Source organism: Natator depressus, chromosome 8, assembly GCF_965152275.1.
Source record: "Natator depressus isolate rNatDep1 chromosome 8, rNatDep2.hap1, whole genome shotgun sequence".
Classification (NCBI taxonomy): domain Eukaryota; kingdom Metazoa; phylum Chordata; order Testudines; family Cheloniidae; genus Natator; species Natator depressus.
Window position 1 is genome coordinate 79,811,596 of NC_134241.1, and position 19,067 is coordinate 79,830,662.

The 19,067-nt window shown below is 39.8% G+C and overlaps 1 protein-coding gene across 24 annotated transcripts in view; it reads right to left on the reverse strand.

Moving 5' to 3' along the window:
• ADGRL2 (adhesion G protein-coupled receptor L2) overlaps positions 1-19,067 on the reverse strand; it is a 473,176-nt gene that overhangs the window by 3,980 nt on the left and 450,129 nt on the right. For 5 of the 24 annotated variants that reach the window (XM_074961436.1, XM_074961433.1, XM_074961432.1 and 2 more), the window contains 8 exons: positions 11,416-11,507; positions 10,513-10,557; positions 10,193-10,219; positions 9,373-9,541; positions 5,025-5,153; positions 4,510-4,606; positions 1,315-1,443; positions 467-484 (listed from right to left, as the gene is read on the reverse strand). In XM_074961436.1, the coding sequence (XP_074817537.1) occupies positions 467-484; positions 1,315-1,443; positions 4,510-4,606; positions 5,025-5,153; positions 9,373-9,541; positions 10,193-10,219; positions 10,513-10,557; positions 11,416-11,507 (706 nt within the window). Of the gene's footprint in view, positions 1-432; positions 485-1,000; positions 1,083-1,314; positions 1,444-4,509; positions 4,607-5,024; positions 5,154-9,372; positions 9,542-10,192; positions 10,220-10,512; positions 10,558-11,415; positions 11,508-19,067 lie in introns of all 24 variants that reach the window. The other 19 variants (XM_074961457.1, XM_074961434.1, XM_074961451.1 and 16 more) reach the window with 11 other exon arrangements.

Below are 19,067 nucleotides of genomic sequence, written 5' to 3' on the forward strand. Positions count from 1 at the left end.
TACCAAAACATATTTGATAACCCTAAGTCAGAGTTCTGTGATATACTGCAGAGTTAAGCACTCTAGAATATACTTTGACTGATTTGAAGAGGCAAGTTTTGTTGCCCATGATCAGGTAATTCACTTGAAATCTTTCCATAGCCTGTAGCAAGATTACTGTGGGAATGTAGAAATGTAAGTAAATTATTAAGCATTTTTGCTTGACATTGCTTTGGTTTTAAACAGCAAATTATTTCAGCATTGCATATCCTCATTTACCAATAGGCTTTGCTACAGACCTTGTGTCATTTTCCAAAAAGCACTACAGAAGTACTATTTGAACGTGGAAACATTTCAGTTGCAAATTGTGAACCACTTGCCCGCTGAGTCTACTTCATGATCACTAGTTATGTTTTAATTGTGCCCATTAAAAACCATGCTGAAAAAATTTACATTTGATAGGCAAAGTTAAGTTTTACTCCCATACTTGTCTCTCTGTAGGTTGCTAGAGGAAAGCATAAGGAAAGTAAGAAAACAAGAGAATGAAAATAGAAACTGCAGTTCAGTTAAAAAAGAAATTTGAAATAAAAAACAGAAACAGGTTTTATGTTCTCCATAGCGTCAAAGTTTTAACACTGAGTTTTAATTACACTAGAGGCAATTATTTGACTCATCAAAACTGTAACTACTAGATATATATTAATTTATGAACTGCTCTGCAATTAAGAAAAGCATTTGAATAATATCACAACAAAAGTTAGGTTAGTGATGACACCCTTATTCCAGAGAACTAAACTGTTCTAATTATAACCTCAAGATTCTCCTAAATAAATCAACTAACATAAAGCTGCACTATACTATAGTTTGGTTTATCTTTGATGCTGGAAGCCATTTTCTACACCAGGGTATCCAAAAGTGTCAAGATGCCTTGCACTGCTTTATTATCTAATCAGCTCCATACGCAGGTTTTTCTCAGCAAGATTTAGAGTCAACTGAAGCTTATATTGCATAGACATGATACCTCTAAGTGATATATATCTTGAAGATGGGCTCTCGGACCATGTGGTGTCAGTCCTGTAATAGTATATTAAGATTTATGCCACCTGTGTTAAAAACATGGATAATTATTGGTAAATACTATTATGGCAAAGGCATTACTATAATATAGTGCAGTTTTACAAGCCTGGCATTGGCAACACTGTAAATATTTCTTAAACTGACAGAAATTCAGAATGCAGGACTAGAATATTGCAACTTGAGTTTCTAGCTAGCAAAAAGAAAGGACTCAGACTAAAGAAAAGCGTTTTGGTTTTTTTTCAATAAGTATAAGCACACCTGGTGAGTTAAACACGGGAGCTGAAGGGGCATTACATACAACTGTTTCAGCGAGCAATGTGTTATAGGGGTTGTTAGTGCCGTGTGGTCGAAGAAGAGGGTTTGTTAGTAGGTAATTGCCAGTCATTCCTAAAGCAAAGAAACAGAAAAAGAGACATCAGTTCTTTAATTTTATTCTGACAGTTTTCTATAACATATTTTTTTTATTCATCATGAGTCATGTAGAACTTGTCAAATGTAATTCAGCTGAAAATTTCTGAGTGTATTTGAACTACTAATTTGAAGGAGGAGATAGAAAACTTAGTTAAATTTCAGTAATTCACAGGTGCTGTCCAAATCCCCAAAGTAAACACCTGCTAAGAATGACATTTACTGATTTATACAAAAATAACATTAAAGAAGAATAGCCGTTAAGTGCATAGGGATCCATATTCTATTTGAAGATGCTACAGCTTAATCAAGAATCTTGAACACTGTGGTCCAGAACTGAAAAGTCCAAATTTTATTAATTTAGAGATGTTGGACAATCCCTTATGAAAACATCTGGGTTATTACTAACCTTTGAAAAGCAGAGGGGAGGGGGAAGGAAATAACTTTCTTCAAAGAATTACAAGGAATGACAAACTGCAACAAGCCTATCTTAGTATATGCAAAAGCACACATGCTGAAGAGAAAGCAAAATGTTTTGCTTTAAGAAATTAAACCATTCATATGTTCTTTTGGGACAGATTCATGCTGCAACAATATCTGCCAGGCTTTAAAAATAAATTTTTAAATGTCTAAATTTCTCTAACAATTGGCTTAGCAAGATAAAATAAAACATGACATGATAACATGAACAGATATTTTACTAATTTTCAACTTTAATGCATCACCATTTACACAAGATTTCAAGTAATTTATTAGACAAAGTTTCAGCATAATTTGTTAAAAACTAAATGTTTAAAAACCAGTTAATTTGGCTGTGTGACTTCTGGTTTTTAAATTAGTAGGAAAACTCGTCAGAATAATGAAGAAAAATTATGCTAAAACCTTTGATTGAAAACATGATTTTAAACATTTCATTAAGGTAAAATTCAACTTATGTTGTATTGAGTTGCACAACTGCATCAGGACTAATGTTATCTGAATACATTACATGTCCAAAGAGAGCTAAAAAGCCATCCACATTTTCATACTATATTTAAATTTATTAGATTCTCATTCAGGCAATAGCCAAAGACATTATATTTTAAATATTAATGCCGTTATCCTACTAGAGATATTTTATTCTAGGTAGCAGAAATTCCTGGAGTTCAGAGAATTCTTTTATTGACAGATTATGCTAATTTTATTTGACAGTAGTTTAATTTAGTTAACAATTAGATTGCTTTTTAACCTAACTTGTAAAAGTTGCTATTTGGACACAATGAGAAATACTAATTCCAGTGCATTTCCATATTACAATATATTAAATCTTCTCCTGTATGTTTTACTTTTAGCTTGTTTTACTTTTACTAGTGTACAGGTTACCAACAGTTCTTCTTTGAGTAGTGTTCTAAGTGGAGCACCCACAGGGGGTACATCTCGAAGAACCCCAGTTTCTGCATAAGGTAAGTAACCTTTCCATATTTTCTGTCAATTTTATCCTAAAGCTTCATTTACAAAACCAAAAAAGCCCAAGTTAATTAGTAAATTAGCTTGTTTAGATTTGTGTCATTCTAATGGTGGTATTGTAACTAAAACCCTTTACAAAGCTTGGCAGACTAGCACAAGGGAAAGGGGTTCATTTGGACATGGTTTCTTCCCCTGAAAAGACCTTGTGCCTATTGCCTATGGCTTTTAGGCCTCAACACCACGTTAACCTTGGCCTTTGAATGAGCTGAAGGCCATGGCACAGGCAGAGCAAGTCTGGGGACTGATGGGCTTCAAAGAGGTGAGGTCCCAGGCTGGCTTCTGCTGGCCTATGCAGGGCATACCTCTTCCCAGCAGCAGCAAACTCCTCTTCTACCGCCAGCAATTGGTTAATTTTAGTTCACCAGATTCTAGAGTAGATGTAAAGATTCAGGTGGATGGCAGTTCACTGAGTTGGCCTACTGTTGTATTTGGGGTCAGGAAGTAATTTTACCCTAAGCAGCATCCTTGTGTGTTGCTGGTGGTTTGTTTTTTGCCTTCCTCATTTCCAAGATTCAGCAGTTAGGACTAATGCTTAGTTTGTGTGTTGAAGATAAAGGGGCTTGCTGGTTATGGTTCCTAAGGGTTTTCACCTGAACTGAGTAGCATCTATAGGGGTTGCTAAATTTGGTAGCACTTATAGTAGTTTTGCTACTGTCTTTTTAAATTTTGCCAATTTAGCAGGAGTCTGTTGCAGCAAGGTCAGGTTCATATACCCTTTTCTCACAATGTGGGTGCAGAGTTGAGAAAAGGTAAAGCTAGGGCACAAATAGGGGGAAAGGGGCATAGTGACAGGCTTTTGCATTCAGCTTTAATACAGAACAGCCCTACCTCCATTAGTGGCTCCTTGGCACAAAGTTTGGTGAGGGGAGAAAAGAGTGGTGGTGATTGTGGGCTAGAACTCTCCTCATTTTTGGATGGCCATGGGCATTAGCATGTGTTTGGGGCCTTCACAAATGTTACATACTGTATGGACTAGATATGCTGGATAATCTTCAAGTTAAAACGATTAATAAATTTGTGGCCATCAGAAGCCTGCAATCTAGTTTATGTGGCTGTGTATTTTTGGGGCCATTACACATAGCAGACGCAATGCTGTCACAGAAAGGATAAAAATTTTACTGAAAAAAATCTTTACACATGTCTTTTGCATAGAAACGGTGTCAATTTGATTTCACTGGGAACATTTCTGAGTCTAAAAATCAGTCTCAAATATGCATTAAAAATGTTACTGCACTTGTATTTCTGTTTCAGATTTAACCTATAAAGGTTAGTAAAGTTTTAAAATTATGTTCTTGCTTTTAAGCTAAATTATTGAAGAAACTTATTAACACACATTTCCCATGAATAGAGAAAGTCAACTTCTATAGTGAATGGGCAAGTTGAGTGAACATTGATTTTAAAATGTGCTCGTGGAAGACTATAATTTTAGACAACATGTGTTCGAGAGTTTTTTTTCCAACACAAATTTGTTTCAACTCTTATCTGTCAAATGCTATTAAATCTAAGTCATCTAAAATTGAAATGTTCCCAGTGACTGACCTTGATTAAGTGTTGAAGTGCTGTTGATGTCACCTGAGATAAAGGAAGATTCAGATTGTTTTCTCACAGTGTCGTTCCACATCCTTCTTATACGACTCTGTTAACGTAAAGCAGTGAGACATAAACATTGTATTTTAGGGCACAAACAGATTTTCCCCCTTTCATCTGTCATCATGTGAAGCATCTACATTGCTTCTCGCTCTAAACTAAATAATTTCTAAAATAAATTGGCTCCTTTGTTATGAAAAGTCTAGTCTACTAAATTCCAATTAGATAAAATATGATGGTATCCTTGCCAGCTCCCTTAAAAAAAAAAGGAAAAAAAAAAGAGGATGTTTGCATAAGAACAAACTGAAAGGAAATGTTTAAAAAGAAATCCATTCTACAAAACAAAACCATGTTTTGCCACCTAGATCTTTATAATGAGAAGACAGTTAGTGCACATGAATGAAACATGTTTCAGTAGGCTTTTGTAAATAAGGTTAATTAGAAGATGCTGTCAAAGTCTTTGTTACCTGAGTGCCAGAGGAATAGCGAGCGCTAGTTCTTGTTGTCGACGCCTTCACTGAATTGTGGGGGCTCTCAGTTGGTAGTCCACCACAGCAATAGGAATGTCGGAAGCACTTTCCATATTCCTTACGTACCTATAGATGTACAATGGGGATAATTAAAAAAAACAGATGCACAATAAATATGTCTCTTGAGATAAGGATGTGACCAACCATCATCTATTAATGAATTTTAAACAAATTCCTTTATGGGAGACACACAAATTCAAAATTTTCCTCATTTTGATGCAGTTGATGAGCTCGTAATTCAAGGTATTTATAGTTTTTAAAAAGGCCTCCTATCATAGATCAATATATGTAAACCAGGTTACTGCACATCTGTGTTTTTGCAGTTTTGTGAGTAATTTCTTTTTAATGGAATGACTGTTTTGCGCAGGAATAAACAAACATTCTTTGATAAACGATTAGATTGGTATTTTTTCCTCTTCAGGCTTTCCAGTCTTTAGTTTTTAGTGCAAAAATATTGAGTCCAGTTTCCCACCATCATATGCTGGATATTGCAATGTAATTGCACTTCAATTATATGAGTAACACCCATGAAAGTAATCTCTTTCCAGAAATTATAACTTAGGGAGAACGGACCCTACACATTGTAAGGCCTATGAACAAATTTTCATAAAAAGTTTATTATATGCAATCCAAACATAGCTGCTTATTAATATAGCTACCGCTGCTTCTGTCGTGTGTGAAATTTACAATAAAACTGCCCTAATCTGTGCAGAATGCAAACCACGTCAGTGAAGGCTCTGCCATAATGTCTCAGTACCAAGTTTTGGATTGTAGAATCCAGGCCACCAGGTAACTCAATAGAACTTCTGTCAAGGCACAAGCAATACAATCTTTGTTGCTATGTATGTTTGCTGACTCCCAGGAAGTTTCAACTCTGAAACGTCAATTGTTTTAAATGAGATGTTTGTCTGAATAAAGATTAAAAAAAGCTAAGTAATATCATATCAACATTTGGCCTATGATTAGTCATAAATGAATGTCATAAATGTTTCTAAATGAACGTCTTCATGGTGCAGCTTTATGATTAGATGTATTGATGTTTATTAATATTAAAGTCATCAGAACTATTTTACAGAGTAGTTCTTTCCCTCAAATGTGTTTACTGACAACCGGTTCTAAGTAATTCTTATAGCGTGCACATATCCTGGCAGCATTGCATGGATAGTAAAAGACATGCTTCTGAAAATTTTATCCACCAGGACTTTTCCAAAGTCATCTGGCTGCTAAGACTCCTAATTTCCCAAGTTTCTTTTCAAAATGGAACTTGGGCTCCACAGTCACCTAGACACTTCTGTAAAGTTTACCTGGCCTGTGACTGTACATGAAAATGAGAGAGAGATTGTGTGAGAAAAGGTAAAATTTTCACATGTAGTACTGAAAACCCATTATAAATTAATGAAGTTTTTTTTGCATAACTCAGGCTTTGCTTTCAAAACCCCCAAGTCTTTTATTTAGAGAGTACATAGTTTTATCATGATGCTTTTATAAAAGCATGAGCAGGCTGCAAATTTGACTACTCAACTTAAAAATCAGTTTTTCAGTGAAAGCTTGAATTTTATACAGCGATACCAACTTACAAATTTTGTAAAGGAAAGGGACACTGTACGTATTTTAAACGAACCCATCTATACCATACAAAAATATAATCACAGATACATAATTAAAATGGGGTAAGTTCATGAAAATGTAAAGTTCTGTATCATTAAATGACATAACACCAAAGGAAAATGTACTTCTGAACGTTAACGGATATTAAATGCTCTGAAACACTATAACAGGGACAATAGCAATCAAAGCTGTATTTTACCCAAATACCACCCTCCAGGGCCGGTTTTGCCTAATGCCTACATTGCTGTGAATGTACATTATCTGTCAGTACTGCACATTCCACTGTCATTATTTCTAAATTATAGCCTGTTTGAAACTGATGGCAGTAACAGCACTATCATCTTGTCAGGACTGGAAACATAATAGTTTTCTCTTCCACAATTCTGTATCTCTGTTCAGTTTAGTGACCAACTAGTAATAACAGAATAAAAAGACTACATTAGCTATGCAGACAGGATGATGATATCCAGTGAAAGGCACTGAAAATTTTAAACCTTAAATAGTAGCCTTAGCATTCTTTCAGGTATAAATCTTCTTGATCTAGATTAAGTTTTTTCATACGTGACTGGCACTTTAACATTGCTTGACTCCACTTAATATAGAAACAATGCATGAGAACAGGAAATAAAACAGCAATGTCTCTTTGGTTTTCAAATCCTATATAAGTGGTTAAAAAGGCAACATTTTAAAATATCCTAATCTAGAAATTATTTGCATCTTTACTATGTTTACATTTTCCCCCTTTTCTATATTCAATCCCATCTCAATGGTTTTCCCTTTCTGAATGTGTAAGGAGTGCTATAGCCAACTTGATAAAACACTTCTCTCTTTTTATTAAAAAGAACTAAGAGTACTCGTGGCACGTCAGAGACTAACAAATTTAAGGGGTCACAAGGACTCCTCCTTGTTTTTGCTGATACAGACTAACACGGCTACCACTCTGAAACCTCTCTTTTTATTCTGGCTCTCTTCCTAAAACACGTTATAACAGTTTGCATGGAAGAAGTTGTATACCTCAAATTAAGAAACACACAAAGTTAAGTGGTGAGCATGCACGATTTAAATCACAAGAATGATACTTTGCACTTAGCACCCTTTTCATCTAAGGGTCTCAAACCACTTTACAAGCATTGAGTTAATTAAGTCCCGTGAGGTACATGTAACAGGAGCTAATGATTACAAGTTCCAAAATGTAAATTGGTTAAAATATCTAGTGGCTAAATGTCTATTGTAAATTTGCTAAAATTATTTCAAAATGGTTACATTTAAGAGAAGATAATGACTATAATTTTTCATTTTACTCCTCTCCCCTCCCTTTATTACATGTCCGTTTTACCCTCACTTGCTATACGACTCAGATGCAGACTGTAAGCTCTTTGGTACAGTTGCCATTTTCTGCGAGAGTAATGCATATACAATAACCACACACACGGGGTAGCTCAGGATATTGGTAAAAGGATATTCAGCTTTAAACCTGTAGGCTGACACACGGACTCTTGCCCCAGGGTCAGTAGTTCACAGGAATTTACAAGTGAGCCCACTCCACAGTCTTTGGGCCAGTCAACATTTTTTAAAATACAAAAATTGTCAACTTTGGAAAACTCCCTTCCACCTCACATACTACCTACCACTAATGACCACATTTTTCTATCATCTGTTGGTGTTCAGCATTACATTAATTTTGGGTTCTCAGTTGACTCTGAAACGAACAGTTACCCACACTGCAACCCTCACCCATCACCACTGGCACTACTTGGCACCTCTCAAGAGAGAAGACAAGGACCTTTCACTGATATAGAGGGTACAGTACTCCCTCAACCCCAGAAGTGATCTCCTGCAGGTTGAGACACATCTAAGCTGAAAATGAGGCTCTGATTGCAGCACGAGTAGGCATACCCACACTAGCTTTAATTTAGCCGGCATGGCTAAGATTGGTAGTGAGGAAGTGGTGGTGCAGCACTGAGCAAGGACTAGCTTCCCCAGTCCAGGCCTGCTGGGGACTCTGGGTACGTACTCAGGTTGCTGGCCCACACCAGAGTCTGTGCCACTGTGTCTTCACTGCCACTGTTACCCACATTAGCTAGATTAAGCTAGTATGGATATGCCTAGCTGCATTGCAACCACACCTTCATTTGCAGTGTAGCCAAACCCATTGACATTGTAAATGATTGGAAAGTTGAACAGCCATTGTTTGATGCTTTAACTTAGTGGTGGGCAAACTGCGGCCCCACAGGGTAATCCGCTGGCGGGCTGCCAGTTTGTTTATATTTGCATGGCCGCCCACAGCTCCCAGTGGCCGTGATTCACCAGTCCTGGCCAATGGGAGCTGTGGGAAGTTACCTATAGTAACTTTCATCCAAGATTCTCAGACCACTTTAAGAAACATTAACTAAGCCTTGCAACACCTCTGTAGTGTCCTATTAATACCCAGTGTACAGCTGCATGAGTCACAGAGTAGTTAAATGACTTGCCTAAGAGCACACAGCAAGGCACTTGCTGCTAACAGTACCAATGGTTTCTGACTCCCAGTTCCCCGCTGTTGATCTAACCACTAGAAGACAGGCCTTCCCTTGAAATTACATTCTATCTCCCATTTTTCTTCATTGCTATTTCTTTTCTAAAAATATCAGGCTACTGAAGAGATATAAACCATGTGTGTTTGTTTTCAGTAACTTACTTTCTTTTGAAGGGCACAATGAAAGATGAAAATAAACATTCCCTGGAAAGCATTAAATACTGTGAAAAGATATGTCATCACAACAGTCTCTTCATTGATAAACAGCAGGCCAAATGACCATGTTAGGCCAAGAAGACACAGGAGAGCAAATGCACCTAAGACCCAGGACCTGTAAAAGAAAATTAATTTTAGTAACACTGCTGATAAAAATGCATACCGCCAACTCCAATATTAACATTTCAGTTGCTGCAGTTGACTTTTACTAGGTTCACATTCAAATGCAAAAAATCCTTGGCTTTAACCTTTCATCTATTAAAGAAAGAACAATTCCATTTGGTACTTTCAGTCTCCAGTGGAAACAGCAACAGTAGATATGACCTTTTTCTTATTCAAGAACTGCACAAGATGTCAAAACTATTTTAAAATGCAAAGGTATAGCACAAGCCCCAGCTATCCCACTGCTTTATCTGTATTTTTACAAAGGAGATTGGTAAATCTAGCTTAACCACTAACTGAGCCCTATATTTTGAACAGTGGTTCTTCCATATGTCACCAAATAATGTAACAAATACACAAACGTTAAACAGCAGAGTAAAAACCTAGAACCTAAAGCTTTAATATTCTGGCAAACTCAGCTAAACTAAGACTAAGTGATCTAACTTCCACATGAAGGAGCCTTGCTGAAATGTGACAAAAATATGGATACATCCAGAGATTCCAACATGACTAGTTTAAGGAAAAAGGAATTGTAGAGAACAGCACAGAATGAAGGGGAAAGGGATTTTAGTCAGTGCATTCCACATCTAACTAATGATCTTACTTGATAAATGGTTTATTATCTTCATAGCTAGAAAGCATTATAAGCAGAAAAGAGAAACAAAATTATTAGACAGAATTGTAACAGAAATTAATATGAAAGCATTTTTGTATTTTTTATAAAAATTAGTCAAAATTAGGAAATTCAAAGTGCAGAGGCAAGCAATTTAAAATCATAAAGGCATATAATAGTTAAAAATACTTTAGCAAATTAGATATTTCCAAACTAGTTAATTAAAAGTAAGGGTGATCCACAATATTGGCGGAGTTTGTAAAATTAAAAATATCATGCTAGGAATTTGTTAATGTAGGGTTCTATCTTACCCAGGTAAGTCCGTATTATAGTAGCCATCACAAACACGGTAATTACTGGTGTGGATGAGAAGACAGAAAGAGGAAAAGGAAGAAAAGAGAGAGATGCTAAAGATTAGCGCTCTCTCTCATCATGCAACATGCAATGAAGTTGATACTGACCTATCTATAGCATCTGTTTGCAACGTTAGCCTTAACGTAAACCTGTCTTTGCCATTTTCAGTATCCAAAACAAATCTGTAGCACCTTTTCACAACCAACCCTTAGTTACACCATCCCTTCAAAGAGTTTATAGCAACAGCCCTCAGTTTGAAAAAAACACTAAACAGAATACACTAAAAGACTATCAAAAGACTATCACAGCTGTAAGATTCTTATTAATTACGTAACACTTGCATTACTCTCCAAAAGGGATACAGAAATACAGCACCAATATAAAGTAAACATTTGTTCAATTAGCATGAAAACAACAAATAATCTTCAAGTTAACAATAGTAATGGAGTCATTTCTCTTGGGAGAACTGGATTACAAATGAAAACTGCTCAGAATCCCTAAAATAAAAACGCCATTTAATAAAACAAACTTAACATAATCATATCAGCCATACAAACAGGAACGTCATTTTGAACTACATTTTAAATGCAAATGCAATTGCCACTTTGCTATGGAATTTCCATGAAGATACTGAAATAATTTCTTGGCACTAATTCCAGGCTGAAATGATCTAATTTTGACCAATATCTGTGACATTATAGTAACAATGTAAGGAAAGCAGGATTGGTACTGTTTCTTTCTAACTGACATTTGTAGTTGCTGGGAGACAAAGCCATGTGTTCCTAATGGAGAGTAGCTTTCAATCAGTTCAGTAATCAGAAAATAATCATAGTTCTCATACTTGAACACAAAGCACTTACTTAATGTTTTCCAACCTGCTAGAGTCTGGTTTCAGAGTGTTTGAGTGCTTCACCATTTTGCACAATGTGATCACCAGGAAGATAAGATTCAGCTGTCAAAACAGATACGAAAGAAATTAAACTACTTTAAGTTTAACAGGTTGAATAATGAGGATGTTATTGACTTAAAAAAAACTCCTCGGTTTATTTTCAAGTATATTTAGGTGACTGGTAATGGTATTTGGAGTGTTTCACCCCTAAGATGCTGGTTCAAATATGGACAAAGGGTAACATTTTCAAAGTCCTAATTTTACCAAAATGTAGCCTCACCAAAAGTCACTACCTTCTCATACAACTTGCATTTGCCATATTTAACCTGTTGGTCTACATTTTACATTTTCAGTTTAATTCTGCCCTATTGAACATCACTATCTAAAGTTAGACTAACCTCCGCCTTACCTGCTCCTGTCTCACCCATTTGCCCCTTATGTTTTGCACCCCATTTTTGTCCTTGTTGCTACCATTCTTTCCACTTGCCACCATTCCATCTTTCCTTCCCTCTTGAGCCCTTTCCTCCTCTCACTAGTTCTATCCCTTCTATACCTGCCCTTCTTCATTCCTTCTTGCCCTCACAAGTACTACTCTTGTCTGGAAAACAATTTTTAAAAGTTGTTCCACAGTAACAAATGAAAAGCCTAGAAGACACAACAAGGGCACCTAAGTTAAACCATTGTGTAGCACTGTCTACTTTCTCCATCCATTTTATTGTCTAGACATTGTTTAATTTCGATTACAAGCTGATTGTGCCAAGCGCTATGCTGTTTTATATGTCTGAAGTACCATTTATGCCATGGTGGAAGATAATGAATGTGTCCAAGTACAAAAATGATGAAAATTATTACAGCACTTACTATTTTTTCCAGAGAAGCCCATGTGAAATGAGCTGGTGGTCTCAGACCAGTTTTTAGTCCACATGACAAAAATCACCATCAGAACTGACACCTAATAACTGATGTTAGAACCTCGGAAAAGAGGCAGTTGATGAAATGGACATGGAGACTGATTTGCTTTCGAAACCAGAGGTCTCTTCAAAGTCAGAGTTGAGTACATTTTGTAACCTGCCTGAGACACACTGCAGTAGATTAATGTGATCATTTCTGGCCCTCCTGTGCCTGTGACAAATTTTACATTGTGCTGCACAAGTGTAATGGGGATGACGGAGAACACAGGGAACTTCTCCTCCCACCCTTTACACAAGCAGCAGACAAATTCCCTACCTAGTACTGTACCTTCCAGATGTTGCACTTTTGTGACAAAGTCTTCGTCCTTCTAAGTCTGTAAAGTGACTGGCACATTTTGGAAGTTTCCATGATGTTAGTAATAGTGCTTGGGAAAGCACTAGGTTTGGGGGGCTCGGACCCTGAGCTGGACAGTGTTCTATAGAACCACAGGGGTGTGGCCTGCCAGCTAAGAGGCATTCCCAGACCCCTCGCTTGTTTGCCATCTGTGGTCTGTAGTGCATGCTAACTGAACGTGTGCATTTCTTTTCAGGCCAGTAGTAAAGCTCAGCTGTAAGCCTAACTGCCCTAATGAGCTAGCTTGGAGTATCCTGCAGTGTGCCAGTAGGATGCTTCCTGGATCAGACACCCATGGATCAGGCATGGCTTAGCCCCTGAACAGCTTATAGTAACTGGAGGTCTTTGAGATGTGTGGTCCCTATGGGTATTCACTGTGGGTACACATGCACACCATGCACCCTGGATTGGAAACTCTTCACCAGTAAAAAGAAAAGGAGTACGTGTGCCACCTTAGAGACTAACACAGTTATTTGCGCATAAGCTTTCGTGAGCTACAGCTCACTTCATCGGATGCATTCAGTGGATGCTCACGAAAGCTTATGCTCAAATAAATTTGTTAGTCTCTAAGGTGCCACAAGTACTCCTTTTCTTTTTGCGAATACAGACTAACACGGCTGCTACTCTGAAACTCTTCACCAGTAGTGACGGGTAAGTTTGTACCCTTTGCCTCCTCGTGCTCTCATCCAAGAGCATAAGGGGTGGCATGGTTTGACTGCCTCTCCAGTTCTGATTCTACTTCTAATCATATGAGGACCCAAGCAGAGGGGAAGAGGGTGGGTCATGAATATCCACAGGGACTACGTATTTTGAAGAACTCCAGTTACTATAAGGTAAGGAACCTGCTGACACTTCACTCTAAGCATAGTGCCTGATAAATGTATGAATGAAGACCCAAGTTGGCCCCTACAGATCTCCCAAGATTGGGATTCCTTGTAGGGAGGCCAACGAGAGCAGCTTGAGCTCTGGTAGAATGAGCCATGACATACTGAGGAGGAGGGGCTTCTGTAAGCTGCTAGCAGAGGATACAGCTGGAGATCCATTTTGAGTGTCCTTGGGAAGATATTTCCTCTCCTTGCATATTCTCAGCAAAAGTGATGAATAACCTTGGAGATCTTCTAAAGGGCTGTATCCTGTACAGACAGACGGTCAGAGCACTGCATACATCTAGGGAATAGTGCTTTCTGTGCTCCCTCATATTGTGAAGTTTTGGTTAAAATACTGGTGGACTGTCTGGTTGAAGTAAAAATCAGAAGGAACTTTGAGGATAAACTTGGGATGCAATCTCAGAGATACTTTGTCTTATGACAAATCATATAAGGTGGGGTTGCAATAAATACCCCAAGCTCACTCACTCCCCGGGCTGAGGTGATAGCCATTAGGAAAGCCACCTTTATAGATAAATGGAAGAGGGAGCAGGAGGCCCAGAGTTCAAATGGCAAAGTCAACAGCACCGATTCATATCCTAAGTGGGCATATGGTTTGATACTGGCAGGAATTTTCTGACAATGCCTTTTAAGAATTTTACTGTTGTGGGGTAGAATAAAACAAAGCAGTTCTCCACCATTAGGGGGCAACGAAAGGCATTAATGGCTGCTAAATATACCTGCACTGAACTGATACAACTGATGGCTTCAAGGAGAGAAGACAGTCCAGGATAAGAGGAATCCCTGACTCCGCTGGAGACAACTGATACTTCTGATACCACAAGGAGAATCGCTTCCATGTGGCAGCATCACGCTTTCATGGAGAGTCTTCCAACTATTGAGATAGAGGGATTGGACTTCCTCTGAGCAGGATCTCTCTAAATTCATTCCCCATCCAAAATCCGGGCTGCCAGATGGAGGGATGCTGGATTGGGATGGCTGGTCCTGACTCCATTCTGTGACAATAGGTTTGGAGATGGCAGTAAGTAAACATACTGGCAGGAGGCCATCTGCAGAGCCATGGTGAACCAGGATTGTCATGGCCACCATGGTATTATTAAAGTCAGTATTGCCTTGTCCAACTTCGTGTTTCAGAATATATGAGGTTGGAGAGGGATGACAGGGAAGGCATATATCAATAGGCCTGACCATTGCTTTAGGAGGGTATCCCCTCCGGAGTTGTGCCCCTGTGTGTCTCAAGAGCAATAGGCTGGGGCACTTCTTGTTTCCCTGAGTGGTAAAGAGGTCCCACGATGGGAATAATATCTGCTGTACCATCGACGTGGAGTTCCCACTTGTGATCCTTGTGAAAATGCCTGCTGTCTGCTCAGGATTTCATCGTTCCTGGTATGTGCACTGCAGTGAGGATGATCTGATGGTGGATGCACCAATTTCAGAGCGGGCCAGCCTCCCTCCAGAGTGGTACGGACTCTGGTCCTCTCTGTTCGTTTATACATAGCAGGGACGGGAAGCAGGCTGGAACAAGGGCAAGTACAGTTGTGGATGTGGTATGCGTTGAGCAGCCACTAAACTGCTGTGGGGGCCAAGCTTATAAGCAGGACTGCTAAACTAGCAGCCAATCAGAGGCTGTGCCCACTCAGAGTTCTAAGGTTCCTTGCAGCGTAGTTAGCTAGGGAGCAGGCCAGCAGTTGTGCCTAGGTGGTCCGGTACCTGACAGTCCAGGAATCTTGAGCTGCATAATTGTTCAGCCTCATAGAGACACATCTATAATGAGTGCCTTTGTGGGAAGGGAGGGAGCAAAGGGAACCACCACACAAACAATGTCCTTCTCCCACCAGGTGAGTGGTGTCCAGATGCTATGAGAAACTGAGATTCTCTTGTCCAAGGAATCTCTGTTTGGAAGGTAGACCTTTCTCGTCCAAGCCAGGATACTGCACAAGTGTAGCCTGGAAAAAGGGGGCCACATAGGTGCATGCTACCATGCAGCCTTGGAGGACCAAGCAGGACCAGACTGTTGTCTAAAGACTGAGATGAATGCTGAGGTCTCTCATTATGAGGAATCTGTCTAGGGAGGGAAATATACTTTAGAGTTGCTGGCGCAAGCGCACAGCTACCATCACCATGACCTTTGTAAAAACTCTTTGGGCCACTGCAAGGCCAAAGGGGAACATCTTGTACTGGGTTTAGTCTCTAAACCCACTGAAAAATGCAGGAATTGCCTGTGCTGGGGGAATGTCTTTATGAAAATAAACATCTTAAATTGAGAATCACATATCAGTCTCCTTTGTTTAGGGAGAGGATTAGAGCAACTAGGTTAATCATCTGAATTTTATGTGGTAGATGAAGACATTCAAATGCCTGAGGTCCAGGATGAACCTGCAACTCCCTTTCTTTTTGGGGATCAGGAAGTATTTGGAGAAAAAGCCCTTTCCCCGATTATGGTCTCTCCAGCCCCTACCTAGATTAAGCAGCTGGGTCTGGACAAGGGACAATAGTGGAGTGGTGTGTCGGCCGCACTGTACTCTATGGTGCTTTCCTGGTTGCTCAGGGGGCCTCTGGTAGAATGGCCATGGGGCTGCACCACTTTAGAATATTTTCTGCAAGATGGTGGGGTGCACATTCCCAAGGAATGGAGAGTGGCATGAGAATATTGGAGTGAGTGACTCACTGGTTTTCTTGCTGAAGGCTTGTTAACCTCAAAGGGGAGATCTTCTACCATCACCTGAACCTTTTTGGGGAACCCTAATGGCTGTAGCCAAGAAACCTACCTACCTAACTACTGACATCACCACGGAGCAGGAAGCTGTGTCCGCTATGTCCAATGACAGCTGAAGGGATGACCTGGCCATTAGCTTTCCAGAATAGCCTGGAATTGGGGCCTACAATGCTAACATAATTTATTGGTCAACTCTTGTGGTAGTTCATGATGCTGTATTGTGACATGAGCATTCAGTAGCTCTTGATATGGAAAAGTAGACTGGCTGAAGAAAAGTTCTTTCTGGCATCCTTGTCTGAAGGAATGATCCTTGATTGGTTAGTCATTCTGCTCTGTGACAGATTAGACAACCTGAGAGTTCTGATTTGGGTAAGAGAACAAATATTCTGCCTCTTTAGGGGAAACAAAATACTTCTTTTCAGTTCTCTTTGGGGAAGGGGCCCAGGTGGCTACGGTGTCCTTAGCTGGCTCCAAAACAGCCTCATTCATAGGAAGTGCCACTTTGGAGGGTGCCACTGACAAGAGAATGTCTATGACGACATGGAGAGGAGGGGGGACCTGAACCTCTTCCAGCGAGATGTGGGAGGGTTTAAGTATTCCTCTGGAGAAGTTCATGGTACTGCTTGTAATCATCTTGAGGAGGGGGAGACTGGTATCATTGCCTTGTCTACAGATGAAAAAGAAGCCCTTGGCAGATTCAGAGGTACTGGCTGCTCATGTTCTTTTGCCTGACCTAGAGAGGGCTCAGGCTCTACCACTGGAGGTGATTTCTGATTAAATCTGTGCCCTCGGTGTTCAAAGTCTGGGACTCGATAGTAAGGGTCTCAAATGCTCCAGTATGGCCAGTAGGTGGGTTCGCAGGGATGGGGGCAGATCCCATGGGGATTGCTATTAATCCCTGAGTGCTCTGTATGAGTCCTGGGATGAGGTTTTGGCAGCCCTATACAGGTTGACTTTGTGTGTGCAGACCATTGGTGAAACTGGCAGTGCCAACTTCTATACTTCCACAGAGTAAGAGCCATCCAACTCAAAGGGCGGAGCCAGCAGTACCAATTGTCTTCTGGCAGTGTGGCTACGGGTATTCCCTGGAAAGCAGGGTCCTGATGATCCTTGAGAAGGGCGTACCAAGGTCTGACCAGAGGAGAATTGGAAGAAGTCATCGGTATGTGATCTGTCAGTGCAAGCTTAGGTATGCAGTGTAGTACTGCCAGGGCAGATGGTGAGAGCTTTTTTACTTTCCTTACGCCCCTTGAGGATGGTTTCGGAGCACTGGAAGCTGGCTGTCAGAGCTGGCTTGTGCTCCCAGTACTGTCAGAGCTGGCTGTCAGAGCTGGCTTGTGCTCCCAGTGAACTCCAGGAGCACCTCCCTCTGTGGTATGGAGTCTCATGCAGTCCCGAGGGAAGATACAGCTCCCTTCTTTGAGGACTGATGAGACTTGTTTGCCTTCTTACGAGTGTATTTCTCCTTGTCTTCTTCATGCTTCCAGTTTGCAGAGTCCCTGAGCCTGCTAGGTTCCAGTCAGTGAGGCGGAGAGCGGGAGGTCAATCTGATCAAAGTCTCACAGAATGCTCCATCTGGTTCCTGCAGAGTCTGAACTCCTGAGACTGCCTAGGGCAAGGGGAAAAGGAGCGGCAGATCTCACACTTTGATGGGATGTGTGATTCCCCAATGCAGTAGAGGCAGTTCTCATGCAGGTCACTTACTGGTAAGACCCACAGGTAGACAAGGTAAGACTTGAAGTTTGGGACCTTAGGCATATGTACCCTGAGTGTTGGGAAAATTAGCTAATAGGGGCCAGGAGTTCCCCCTCTGTAACTGTGACTAAGACTACTCACTAACTAAATACTAAAACTATTAACAATAATAAACTATTTACAGTTTTACTAGTTAGAGATTCGAGCAAGCTAGAAAGCTACAAACACAGGACAGTTTGGTCTCAGGCTGTGAGTAGTAGAGGCAGTAGGTCTGTGTCATCCCTTACCACTTTGTTGAGAGCATGAGGTGAATGGCCAAAGAACAGACCAATGGACACTACTATTGAATTTTCAGTCCTGGGCGCATGGAGTGCACGCACTCCCACAGTGAATACCCATAGGCACCAGCACTCAAGGAAAACTGGCAGGATGATTCTTTGAACATGAGAAGTCTAATTGGCAGCTAGGCATCTAAAATGTGGAAAAATAAAAGCCTTATAGAGTAAGGATCCCATCCTGCAATGATATCCAAGCAGTCAAGTCCCTACCCCTGAGCCTACACAATGTTCTAATAGGGCAACAGGGCTTCACGCAGGCTTTGCCTGTATGGATTTCATTGCAGAATCGGCGGCTGTTACCAAACATTTTCTCAATATTCATTAAAATTTAGAAAATAGAACTGAAAAGTAGCCCAGTATTTTATTAAAGTTGTATTATGGTAGATGAAAAAGAACCTTAAAAATAAAAAGCATTAAAGGACTGTACTTTCAAGACAAAGTAACTATGACAACAGATGATATGATACTTGTTCTCCACATCTCTGTGAAAAATGATATAATTTGAAACATCAGCAACAAAAGAACACTAGTTCACCTCTGAAAAAGGATTAAAAAACATTGGTTCTGTATATGCACTCTGTGACTATCAGAAAATTATTCTAGCTGTGCAAAAACTGTAAGTGGCATCGACCTAACCTTGGGGAAAGACACATCCTCTTTTATCTCACTCACCTCCTCTCAT